The following is a 12,208-nucleotide window of genomic DNA, read 5'->3' on the forward strand; positions in this document are numbered from 1 at the left end:
TGTATGGATGAATCCATTCATCAGTTAACTGATTTATTGATTGATCCGTCCGCGGCAAGTAGTTCATCATATCGGATCAAATCGATCTATACTGGGGGGGGGGGGTAATCCCCCCATAAGAGAAAGAAATAACCTAGAATCTGGATGAAGACGTGCTTTCATTTTGATTGAAAACTGATCAAAATGATCTGATATTGATTAATACAGAACATTTTGGAGTTTTTAGTTCAAAACTGTGGCTTTTGTTCTTATTTTATTGTCAAGTGCATCAATAGGTCCATGTCCTTCAGGAAGAAATGCTGCGTTCATGTGGTGTTGGAATGATGGGAAAAATGACTTTCCAACTCGGAAAACGCACATGAACACAAAACACAACAAATCTTCCAACATGACACAAAGGCCAGTTTATTTGCAGTGCACCATCTGTGGGTAGACACCAAAACTACTGGGATAATAAAACATTAATAAGGATTATCAATATATTTTATTCCAGTTTGGGGGGCCAGATTAAGGAGCTTGATGGGCCGCATGTGGCCCCCGGGCCGTAGTTTGCTCACCCCTGATCTATACCATAAAAACGTTGTTTGAAAATGAAATTAACTGATTATAATCAATTTTAGAAAGTATGCACAGTAGGTGTATTTTACCATAACCTAAAAACACATCTGATTACAACGTGTAATGTAATGGATTTCTCAGGTAGTGCATGTGTGGATTTACAAAAACCAGCCGTGCTTTTTTTTGGCTCTTTTTCAAAAGTTTCATCATCGGGTTTGAAGCCAAAAAAAAACGCTGGTGTTGACTCTCGGCTGCTCCGTGTCCCAGCGGCGTTCTGCAGATGCTTGGATGTGTTCCTGTGGGATGTGAGTGAAGGAAGCTGCAGCATGCAGACATGTGCAGCAGAACTGCATGCAGACATGTGCAGCAGAACTGCATGCAGGCATGTGCAGCAGAACTGCATGCAGGCATGTGCAGCAGAACTGCATGCAGGCATGTGCAGCAGAACTGCAGAGATGGATAGAAAAGTCCATCCAGACCGTTCACTCCAAGTCTGCAGCGTCTCCCCAGGATGGGAGCAGGGATTCCTCCTTCAGTTGAGCCCGTTCATGCTCCCTCTCTGCACTGAACTGCTTTGCTGGCGATTCACATCCGTAAAGACATCCAAAGGCTCCCATCAGCAGCATGGAGTTGTCATCATTCATGTGTGAGGCGGCAGTTTGGTCTTTGATTTTTCTTCAGTACTTTTTCTTGTTTTTACTTTTGTGAGGCTGGTCCAGCCGTCTTTTCTTGTGTTAGTGTTTGAGCGTCTCCAAGTGTTTAAACTGTAAAAAACGTGTCGTGAACTGAACTCACCGTCTGGTGTTAATTAGCCAGAACCTTCTTACATTTCCTCAGAGAAGTTCACCAGAGTTAAACCAGAGCTCCTCGCTTTGGTTCTTCAGTATTAAACATCTGAATGAAGCAGCTGAGAAATGCTCAAAGTTCAAAGGTTAAATCCCTCTTTGGTCTGTGCAAATGGGATTTATGATCATGTATGGAGTCTGCAGCCGTGCTAAAGTGCAAACTGAACGAGCGCAGCGCCCTCTAGAGGCCTGATGAGGGCAGAGACGCTCATTTACACCAGGGGTGTCAAAGTCATTTTGGTTCGGGGCCGCATTCAAGGCGTCTGATCCCAAGTGGGCCGGACCAATAACATAAAAGCAAAAAACAGTTTTCTTTTGTTTTGTTTTTACTTAGTTGGAAAAAAAGCCTCAGCCAACATGGTAGCCTAATAATTTATTATTACACATTCATTCACAGAGGCCAATGGATGTAAAATAAAATCCATTTCACTTGAAAAATTGGTTTATTTAATTGTTATTCAAACTGAATATTTTACATCTGACGCTGAATCAATTCCTATAATAAACTCAAGAGGGGCTACGGAAGAAAAATGAAACATCTGCCTAAAATGTAAATGTGCAAATCAATGAATAATTCAACTAAATTAAACTCAGCACTTCACTTCAACCCTTTTTTTCTTTTTGACAACATTTTGGTCATTAGAGTGTCACTACTGATCATTCTTATAACAATGTAACAGCAGTGGGGCTGGCGGGGAACCAAAACACATCTTATTCAGACACAGAGCCCTTAGATTTCACTTTTGGCAGGTGCAAGGATATACATTTTCACCTGATTTGCTCAGCCTTTGCTCCCCCTAGTGGCGAAATTGCGCATTTCGGTTATTTCTTTGAAAAATCATAACTCGCCACAGGAATGGACTAAAAACGTGCTTGTTTTTTTTAAACATTCTTATAATTTTTACCCTTCATGACTGGGCCGGATTGAACCATCTGGCGGGCCGTATGTTTGACACCCCTGATCTACACCTAAAGGATCACACAGAACAGAAGTTCATAGATCTGTGAGTGAGGATGAAGCAGATTCAGACGAATCGTTAGAAATGTAGATTCACAATCTACTACAGTAATTTTTTTGCTCTCTGATCATCTTTAGAGTTTTCAAAGCTGATCAGAAGGAATTCTGTAAGGCTGTAAAAATGAACAAAAGTCTTGAACAAGCTGCTGCTGAAACTCCTGGTTCTGCCTGTTTGACCAAACTGTTCAAAAGATGAACGTTTAACGGGAAAAAATCAATGAAGTTCCAAAAATTCCATCTGCTGACTGGAAGAAACTCGGATTGTGCTGTTTTTTATTTTATTTAACCTTCATTTAACCAGCTAAAGATCCACATAGATAAGGATTGCACATCATCATAACAAACTGTGTTTTTGTACCAATACAGCTTTAAAAAATGAAACTATAACAGCAAATGGAAGAAAAACTGCAGCTGAAACAGATATTCAAGAGTAGAAAAGATAAGAAACAAAATAATAATAAATGTGAAGCTTCAGCTCTGTTTTAAAGACTTAATGTTGGTTTTATTTTGAGAAATAAGGAAACAAAATAAATAAAATGAACATTCAGAGTCTGGACTTCACACCGACTTTATTTCACTTCCTCTGCATCCTTTCATTTCATTTCACAATTACAGTCCAAAGAATTACAACATGAGTGACAAAGCTGAAGCGTTTCCTCATGAAGACTTCCTCACAGTCACATATGTGAGGAAGTCTGTTTGGATTTCTGTTCTGGAGCTAACAGTCCCTGAAATGTCTGGATGAGAAAATCCCACTGAGCTTTCCAACATGGTGACACATCCACAGTGTAGTGATTCCTCTGTGAAACACGCAACAAGTCCAAATGCAGAGATGAACCTCTGCAGCTCAGAAAGAGACAAATGTGCAGAAGAAGAGAGTTTCACCTTCAAGGCTGAGGCCAGAACCAGCCAGCGGCACGATGTCTGTGCCGAGTCAGGAAACCCAGAACAAAAGCCGTCAGTACCGGACAGCAGAACCAAACCCAACCGCACCATCATCAAAGGATCATGGGTGCAGTTGGGTTTGCAGGTGATTCTTATCGTGCAGGAACCGTCCATCTGAAGTCCAGAACTGCTGCTGTTGGCCGGCGGGGAGCGTGCACGTTTGTCCCACAATGCAGGAAATGACAAAAGCGGACACAAACAGGGACGCCGCGTCCTTTCACTGGTTCTGCTGTGACCTCCAATGGATCTGTGGCTGGGTGAAGGGAACGGGCTGGACTTGAGGTTCTGCTCCTGGCTGGACATGTCGTGTTTTCGTGGACCGCTGTGCACGGCGGTCCCTTCATGCAGGACTTGCAGCACAGCGAGGACACATGCGGGCAGCTGAGTTTATTCACATGTTCGATTCTGATTTGTCTTTTTCTAACTTTATCACAGTTGAAATTATGTCTAGAACTGGAAGAGCCCCAAATTCTTCCTTGTAAGATCACCAAGCTGAAGCTGCCCCTGCACCGGGACCATCAGTGGTTCTGGTGGGTTCTGCTCCTGGGCTCTTATTGTGAAACCTTTTTACCAAAGACTTTTGTTTCCTTGTGTTGGTTCTGGCCGGTTCTGACATGTCCGTGGATCTAGACCACGTACGTGCCTAGGCTGAAGGGGGTGAACTTCTGAGCCTGCTGTGCTCCAATCTCAGCCACATACAGAGCACCGGTCTTCAGGTCCAGGTCCACCAGGTGGGGCTTCACGTCTTCAGCCAGCTGGATCACACTGACCACTCTGCACTGGCCGATCAGGCCCACCGGAGGAGCGTCCAGCAGGGAAATCTGATTGGTGTTCAGCTGAACAACCACAAAGTACTTCTTGTCTGGGGTCAGGCGGACAGAGTAGGGGGCGTCCTCAGAGAAGCAGCTCCCCCAGGTGCCCAGCCAGTCCCCGGTGATGGAGTTAAAAACCTGGATCCGCTTGTTGCCCCGGTCAGCCACCCAGACCCTCTGAGCGCCGTCCACCGTCACACTGTGTGGGATGTAGAACTGGGCCAGGCCTTGGCCTTTCTCTGCATGCATCCACAACACCTCCAGCTCTTTGGACAGCTTGAGGAGGCGGTTGTTCGTCCCGCCATCGCCGTCTACGATGTACATCTCTCCAGATTCATGGACGAAGATCTCAGCGGGCTGATCGAACTGCAGAGGGTCCAGACCCGAACCCGCTTTCCCTGGAGTACCAAGCACCTGGCGGACACGGAAAGAAAAAACCTTTAGCAACCTTGAAGCTACAACCGTGAAGCTACATTCACACCGCCATTGGCAACGAACGTTCAAGGGACCACTTCCAATGAGAAGTCTGTGAAAACACATATGCATATTAACATATGCACGTTTCGGGCTTCTGCGGTCAAAACTTTGGCGTTCTCTATGACGGTTTTCAGGCTCCACATACAGACGCACAGCCATTAAAAGTGAAACCAGGTTGAACTTTGACCAATCAGGGACTCAGATTTGGTAGAGACCTATGGATGATGTCCCTTTTAATTCAAGAGCGTTTAAAAATTGATCACGGAGGAGAATTGAATAATGGCGGTTTGTGCCCGACCTTCGTTCTACGACACCAAGGGTTTATCAGAATAGAGCTGTGAAGGAAAAAGCCTCTCCGACTGTCGGTGGCGGACATGCACTAGCATCGGGTAGTCCAGTGTGAACACCGGGGGCTAAATGCACGTTCAGCACGTTCCTGGACATGCTTCACCTGACCGCTGTGAACGTCCCGCACCAAAGCGTCTGGGTCACCTGCAGGAGCTTTCCTGACGGGGAGAACTGCTTGACGGTGTGGCCAAAGGGACCGTTCCCCACATCTGTGATCCACACGGTGGGATTTGAAGACGCGGCGTCCGCCAAGAAGATCCCATGAGGCATTTCGATGGTGGACGTGTTCCAGGACATGAGGAACTCTCCGTCTGTGGTGAACACCAGCACTTTGGGCACATGGTCACCTGGAAGGCAAGGAACTGAACCATCAGGAACACAGGAGGAGGAGCAGACGTGTCCTCCTCCTCCTCCTCCCTGAAAGGAGATGATTCTTGAGTTTGAAGCAGATCCTGCATGCTGAAGGTGGAAGGAACAGATGGAAACACCCAACAGAGCAAAGAGGCTTCAGGGCATCGGCTCCTGTCTGCTCACCAAAAGCTCCAGAATGAACCCCCAAACTTGGATTCTCACCTCTCTGCGCCACATAAACCACCCCAGCAACCTGGTTGACCGCCACCCCGAACACCTGCCCGCCGAAGAGCTCCGGCTTTTTGGGCCAGCTGACGTCCAGTCTGAAGAGCGGCCTGCCGAGCAGCTGGTAGTCCCGCCGGAGGTCCGAGCCCGCGGCCGGCGGGCCGCCCACGGAGCCGTACAGGACCACCGCCAGCAGGACCAGCGAGGCCATGCTGGAGGCGATCAGACACACGGCGCCCCTCCTCTTCAGCAGCAGCATCGGCGGCAGCGAGGAAGATCAGGGTTCGAGGCCCGCTGCTGCGAGGCGAGGCGGACCGCCGCCGCACAGGAGCCGCTGCGGGAGCGCAGGACCCCCGCCTTGATTGGAATGACGGGACCGGGATCCAACGACAGCGAGCACGGGACATGCAAAGAGGAAGAGGAGGAAAACACTTCCTCTTCCTCTTCCTGTTCTGTTGCAAAAACAACATGAAGGTGGAAAGTGAAGAAGAGCAGCAGCTTTTCCGTTAAAGGCTGCAAATAAAGTGGACAGATTCTCTGTCAGTCCCGCTGCTGCATTAGATGAAAGTGGAAAAACACAGAAATACCTGGAAAAACACAACTATATGGCTACAAAAGGAACCTGTATATATTTTCATGGTTGAGTTAAAACCCACCCAACCTATAACAATAAGGACTTGAGAAGAGGGAAAAGTAAATTATACATAAACTGAAATACATTATAAATGCCATTAAAAATACAGTGCAGTAACATTATTAGTATTATTAACACAGCATAATTAAAACAGAAGGGAACATATTTATTCATGTGTAAATAGCAACAGGAGAAGCACCAAGAAAAGCCTCAGGATATTTTTTTTAAAAACGATTTCATTAAATGTCAGGTCTTCGTTTTATTTTAAAATCCACTGAGAAGAAATTGTTCATTTTATTGTTCAATGTCAGTTTGATATTTTCTACTAGATGTTCTTTACTTCAAATTTAATATTTGTATACAATTTAACTCGTATTTTAAAACCCTTACTGGATTCTCCAACTAAAATATTAAAAACAATCTTAAAGTAAAAAACAGCTTCAATGATTTTTTTTTTATTTTGAAAATTTTATCTACTGTTTCCGGTTACGGCCGAACGTTGACCTCAGCTGCCGGATGGCAGACGCGCATGCGCGTCGTGACGTCACGAAGTTTCGATAAAGGCTTCTGCGCTGCCTTCACGATAATTCTTGGCTGTTACTTTTCCTTCCAGGAGAACTGAGCTATGTCGCTGCGCGAATGACAATCCGCGCGGGACAGAGACACGTTTCACGCCGACAAAGCCCGCGAAGACCCGCCTCCATGGAGGTCATGGACAGCCCGCTCAACCTCGTAAGTCCCGTCCTGAAAACGGAACAGGCTAGCACAGGCGATGTTTACCAGCTAGCTAACTAGCGGCTAACGCGGCTCCGAAACGGCACCGACGTCACCGACGCGGGGGTTCAAAGCTCCGGGATGAGGGCAGTTCTCCGTTAAACGAGGATTACCACGGAATTATGGATGAAAACGGTGAACGTGGCCGTTCTGTGTTTGGCTGTGGACCGCGCCAAGTGTCCACGGCGGCAGCGTCGTGAGGGATTCTGCTGAGACAGGTGACACACACCTGTCGGCCAGGTGGTTCCGACAGCTGATAGTCCTGCTGGGTTACCCCAGATCAGGGGTGGGCAATTGTTTTAACTGGGGGGCCACAGGGGTGTAAAACTGGATAGAAGGGCCGGACCAGGAGCAGATGCGTGGAGTGAGAAAGAATGGAATCTGGAGGAAAACATCTGGATTGAAAATTATATTTTAAAACAGAACATTTTAGAGTTTTTAGGTTAAAACTTTTGTTCTCATTTTAGAGCCAATTGCACCAACGGCTTGATGTTCCTCGTGTAAAACTTGGAGAAATGCTGCGTTCATGTGGTGTTTGAATGATGGGAAGAATGAAAAACAACACATCTACCAACACCACATGGATGCTAGAGCGGCTCCCCAAACGCTTCTAGAACTCTTTTTCTTTCTGAAATAAAAAAAATTATCAAATAACTGATTTTCAAAGAAAAAAAGTCAGAAAGAAATATACTGATACATTAAAATAATTATAAATAAATAGTGGATCCTCTGCCGTCATAATCCTAATGAAGACTTTGAGGCTGCAGCTCCTCTCGTCTAACAGTTTGCACTAAAACTGATCATCTGTGTCCTTCACGTCTGTTTCTCATCCAGTAATAATGAAAAAATCACATTTCTATGTCTTCTGCTGCAGCTAATCATATATCTGTTACCTTTTCACCAGAACAGAGTTCCCTCGTTTGTTGCAGGAGTTATGTTCTAAAAATAACTGTGTTCTGAGTCTGATCACAGACGTTTATTGCAGTAAAACTCCTCACTGTTCACTTTCTACACTTTTCTCACACAGACATGAACATTTTCACACTTTTCTCTGGTTTAAATTCTCAAACCTTCACAGAAATTAGGTCCAGGATCTTTGATTGAAAACAAAGATCTGATCGATCAGATTTCTGATCTGAAGAGCTCCACGTTTACAGGAGACACGGAGGAGATTGATTGACAGGGTCTCCAACCAATCAGGACACAGAACAGGGTGCACTGTTTAAAGAAAGCAGCATAATTGCTCAGAAAGAATGAGCTAAACCGGGAAAGATGGACTGTGACGTAGAAAGGGAAGACTGTCTTCTGTTCTGGTTGACAGAGACTTTAGAGGCTTTCAGGTTGGAGCTCAGACTGCAGCAGGGGGGAATAAGTCTTCTTCTACGGTTGTACTGTACTTTTTCCGTACCAATCACCATCTGACACGTCATCGGACCAACATACAGCCAATCAAACATTGTGACGTCATCATTAGTCGCAGCCCCTGAACACCACCCCTTTGAAGGACCCCAGTCTGCTCGGTTTCTCCTGAGGTCTCCAGTCGATCAACGGTGGCATTATTGGTCAGAAGGACCGTTCTGGATCTGCTTGATATGTTCTTGATAATTCTCCGTGCTGTAGCGCATTTGAAGCGCATTCTCAGTGGAAGGGGTGTGGCCTCCTAACATGCCCACTCCTGATTGGAGAGAGAGGTTGCTGTGGAAATGTAGACGGACCAATCACGGCTTATCAGGGACGTCTGGATCCAACACGGTGACAGGCGTATCTTGGAAAAATGGCGACTGAATTGACTTTGTGCGGCTGGAACCGGAAGCGAGGCGCTTTCTATGGATGACGTCACACGCGATCCGTCCAGTTCTTCAGCCAACGGCTCTTCAGACCCAGATGGGGTGGAAACGGTCTAAAAAGGAGCAGCAGGCACTCAATATTGTAAAAAAAACAAAACAAATCCGTGTCCGTCAAAAACAGGTTGAATAAATTTAGATTTATCTGCGCTTTTCCAGGCGTGGCCACCAGTATGTCAGCCGGTCGTATACCGGTACAGGTATTAGATCTGGTGGAGGTACCGGTACACCGTACCGGACAGTACTTTCAGCCCTGCATAAAATGTATTGGAGTCTTGAGTATTTCATAGGTTTGCCCACTTTAAAAGGTATAGACTGATCGAGGTAGATAAGTATGTGAACCAAATCAGGGGGAATTCTGGTCTTCACTGATGTCTTCTGATTCACACCTGTGCAGGTGTGACTGAGAGCAGAAGGTCCCCGAAAAGCCACTCAGCCCTCTGTTTGCTTCTCGCCAGGCTCATCAACAGTCCAGGAAAGCGGAGCGTTTGGTGGCTGCTGGGAAATACGAGGAAGCCATCTGCTGTCACAGAAGAGCAGCAGGTAGGCTCCGCCCACCACCGGTTCAGATCCACCAGACACACAGAAAGTAGCAATTTATGGTTGATGCCACCAGTTTATCGAGCTGATAAGCTGAATAAAGGAAAGAGAGAGGACAGCAGCTAAATGTCCTAGTCGTTGGAACGCCGGAGGCCTCACCTGTCAGGTGTCCTGAAGCTGAGTCTGCCAGCATCCTTTAGTCCTTTTAGGATGACAGGAGATGAAAGGGGAGGATGCTGTGGGGGGAGCACATGCTAATGTGGCTGAAGCTCATCAGTGGGGCGAGGTCTTCCAGAGAGAGAAAACGTCGTTTTAGCAGACATCAAGGTTGGACAAGTCCTCAGAGGACAGAGAAGACAACAGCTTCTGTGCAGCTGATCCTGGCATTGATTGACGGCGGACTCCCCGGCTCCCAGCATGCTCAGCTGTTTGTTCTCTCTTTCTCAGATCTTCTCACTGATGCTATGAAGACAACAGAGTCCATCCAGGTGAGAGAAAATGACAACCCCCTCCCCTTCCTTCCTTTGGCCTCAGAGTCTTTGCTCTGTGAGGAGGTGAGTCTTCAGGATCTGCTTCTATTTAAGCTCTTGGATGTCGGTGCCCAGAGTCTGGATTGCTTGTCAGGTGTTGAGTCTTTCCTGGATCGACTCTGGAAGTGACGCTAATGGCTGATCTGGATGTCCCGCAGGCTCGTCTGTCCATGGAGCTGCAGAGGGACAGTCACATCAAGCAGCAGCAGCTCATCCAGGAGCGCTGGAAGAGGGAGCTCCGCCGCCAGGCCTCAAAGGCCAGACCGGGCCTCGCCGCTCATCTCCAGGGCGGGCCGGCGCCTCTCACCAAAAGTCCGCTCTCAGGTCAGCCGCAGGCTCACGGTCTCTCCCAGGAGAACGGAGAAACCAGGGAGAGGGAATACGACACCTTACTGTATCAGCTGCAGGTCCGGCAGACGGGCAGCAGCCAGACTCCCACTCCTTCCTGCGCTGGATCTAAAACCACCAAAGACGACAAGACCCGCCTGGAAGAACAGCAGACCACCATCAAGGACCTTCGGCGCCTGGTCGACCACCTGCTGAACGAAAACCAGCGGCTCACGGCCGACAACGAGCGTCTGCGCTCGGAAAATGTGCGGCTGCAGTCGGAGGCGGCAGATTTTGTGGAGCGCTCGGAGCTCTGGGTGCTCCCACAACCAGGGGGCGCTATGGGGGGCGGAGCCGACAGGAAGATCCCAGGGAAGAGCAAGGAGATCACGGTCCCCCAGCTGCCGCCGCTGGAGATGCCGGCTCAGGAAGACCTGTGTCTGGACGACCTGCCTCCCCTGGAGCTGCCGGAGGACATCCAGCACGAACTGCAGGAGCTGCTGGACAAACCGTGATGCCGGCTCGCCGCCAGACTCATCGCAGAGTTCAGACATCCTGTTTGACAGCCAGACTCTGACCGATGAGGCTTCCGCTCAGGTCCTTCCTCCCCCGGGTCCAGCAGATGGAAACGTCTCCTTGGAGGGTTCGGGTGTCTCAGGGGGTCGGACCTCTGAGGACAGCAGAGCTGCTCCTTGGTGTTTCGTGTCTGACACTGTCGCTCGTCTGAACGCCGTATTTGCAAACCCCACGGCGTCTGAAGCTCCTCGGAGGCTCCTTCCTTCCCCAGAGAGCGGCGAGACGTTTCACCCGTTACTGTTTACCTTTGACTGAACGGTAGATGTGGCGCCGGAGACCCGAGGGCTCCTCAGGTCACTGACCGGCCTGACCCTGCAGCCTCCCAGCATCCTCAGGGTCAGAGCCTGGACTCCCTTACTTTATGATGCATGTTGGTAGATCATGAATGGCTGTTTTCTGACTGAACTGTGATCAGGACCGTGATTGAAAATAAAGATCGATTTCAACCCTCGTGTGTTTCTGTGAGCGGATGTGGAGGCAGCAGGAGGATCTGACGTCTGCTCAGAGGTGGCAGGTCTTCAGACAAGCTCTGACACATGCGGCGGCATCCCCGAGATTCAAACCTTCAACTCCTGACCCGTCGCTTCCTCAGCCCTGCGCCGCGCCAACGTCGACGTTCATGTTGTGGCGTGAGGGTGGAGCCACGTCACCTCTGACCTCAATGCTCTACCGCACACGGCATCACAGGGAATCCGTAAGAAAGAACAAAAACTCTGGATGTTCAAACTGAAAAGCTTTGAACCCAAAGAGTCCGATCTTCTGTTCACAACAGAAGATCCAAACTACCAACCTTAGCTGTCATTTTCCTCCTCCACTGTTTTTGGAGACATCAAGGCTGGGAGTTTGGTTAAGTCCTGATAAAAGGTTTCCAGCTGATGACCCGTTTGGGGTGAAGGTCTTCCTGTTCCTTTGGCCAGAGTGGCGTCCCCCCCTTCTGGTGTGCCACAAGCCTCAGTTTATAGTTTATTATACATCTGCTGCCTTTGCAGCACATTTTAAGTTCTTTTAATGATATTTCCGGTCATTTCTATGCTGATGATGTTCAGCTTTATGTTTTTTAAAGCCCAGGATGTTTCTAAAATACAGATTTTATGCAGGTGTCTGGATTCAGTCAAGAGTTTGATGAACAACAACTTTCTCCAACTAAATGAAACCAAAAACTGAGGTCCTAGTCTGTGGTTCTGACAGTTGCCCCCCCCCCCCCCTTGCAGTGGTTTGGTCCCCTTGCTCCTTGCTTCCTCTATCAAGCCGTCTGTCAGGAACCTCGGGGTGACCCTAGACCCGGTTTTATCCCTGGGCTCTCATGTCGGGTCACTTGTTCACTCTTGTTTTTATCATCTTAAAAACATTGCCAAACTGAGTCCGCGTCGCGTTCTGAGATAGAGATGCTCATCCACGCTTTTA

General features: G+C 48.0%; 2 protein-coding genes across 3 annotated transcripts; one reads left to right on the forward strand and one right to left on the reverse strand.

Annotated features, from left to right (window-relative positions):
- Positions 1–2,973: 2,973 nt before the first annotated feature.
- LOC101169886 (NHL repeat-containing protein 3) lies at positions 2,974–6,055 on the reverse strand. Its single transcript, XM_023949673.2, has 3 exons — positions 5,577–6,055; positions 5,148–5,350; positions 2,974–4,592 (listed from the first exon to the last, which is right to left on the reverse strand). The coding sequence occupies exons 1-3, from the start codon at positions 5,836–5,838 to the stop codon at positions 3,993–3,995; spliced, it is 1,065 nt and encodes a 354-aa protein (XP_023805441.1). The 5' UTR covers positions 5,839–6,055; the 3' UTR covers positions 2,974–3,992.
- Positions 6,056–6,697: 642 nt separating this feature from the next.
- On the forward strand, positions 6,698–11,250 carry nrbf2b (nuclear receptor binding factor 2b). 2 transcript variants are annotated; one of them, XM_004080782.5, is made up of 4 exons: positions 6,698–6,945; positions 9,290–9,374; positions 9,819–9,859; positions 10,060–11,250. In XM_004080782.5, exons 1-4 carry the CDS (start codon positions 6,853–6,855, stop codon positions 10,741–10,743), a joined length of 903 nt encoding a protein of 300 aa, XP_004080830.1. In that variant the 5' UTR covers positions 6,698–6,852; the 3' UTR covers positions 10,744–11,250. The 2 variants fall into 2 exon arrangements, with proteins under 2 accessions (XP_004080830.1, XP_011486847.1); XM_011488545.4 differs by having other exon boundaries at positions 6,725–6,945; positions 9,819–9,925.
- The last annotated feature ends 958 nt before the right edge of the window (positions 11,251–12,208 follow it).

This window comes from Oryzias latipes, chromosome 19 (genome assembly GCF_053564925.1).
Source record: "Oryzias latipes strain Hd-rR chromosome 19, Olatipes_Hd-rR_3.1".
Taxonomy (NCBI): Eukaryota; Metazoa; Chordata; class Actinopteri; order Beloniformes; family Adrianichthyidae; genus Oryzias; species Oryzias latipes.

What these genes read in the sequence shown, in the direction of transcription:
- nrbf2b (XM_011488545.4), top strand. Translation starts at nt 6,853, where the DNA reads ATGACAATCCGCGCGGGACAGAGACACGTTTCACGCCGACAAAGCCCG. An exon ending in CTGTCACAGAAGAGCAGCAG is followed by an intron (nt 9,375 to 9,818) that starts GTAGGCTCCGCC and finishes TCTCTTTCTCAG; the next exon opens with ATCTTCTCACTGATGCTATG. An exon ending in AGTCTTTGCTCTGTGAGGAG is followed by an intron (nt 9,926 to 10,059) that starts GTGAGTCTTCAG and finishes GATGTCCCGCAG; the next exon opens with GCTCGTCTGTCCATGGAGCT.
- LOC101169886 (XM_023949673.2), bottom strand. Translation starts at nt 5,838, where the DNA reads ATGCTGCTGCTGAAGAGGAGGGGCGCCGTGTGTCTGATCGCCTCCAGC. An exon ending in GGTTTATGTGGCGCAGAGAG is followed by an intron (nt 5,351 to 5,576) that starts GTGAGAATCCAA and finishes CTTGCCTTCCAG; the next exon opens with GTGACCATGTGCCCAAAGTG. An exon ending in CGTCAGGAAAGCTCCTGCAG is followed by an intron (nt 4,593 to 5,147) that starts GTGACCCAGACG and finishes CGTGTCCGCCAG; the next exon opens with GTGCTTGGTACTCCAGGGAA.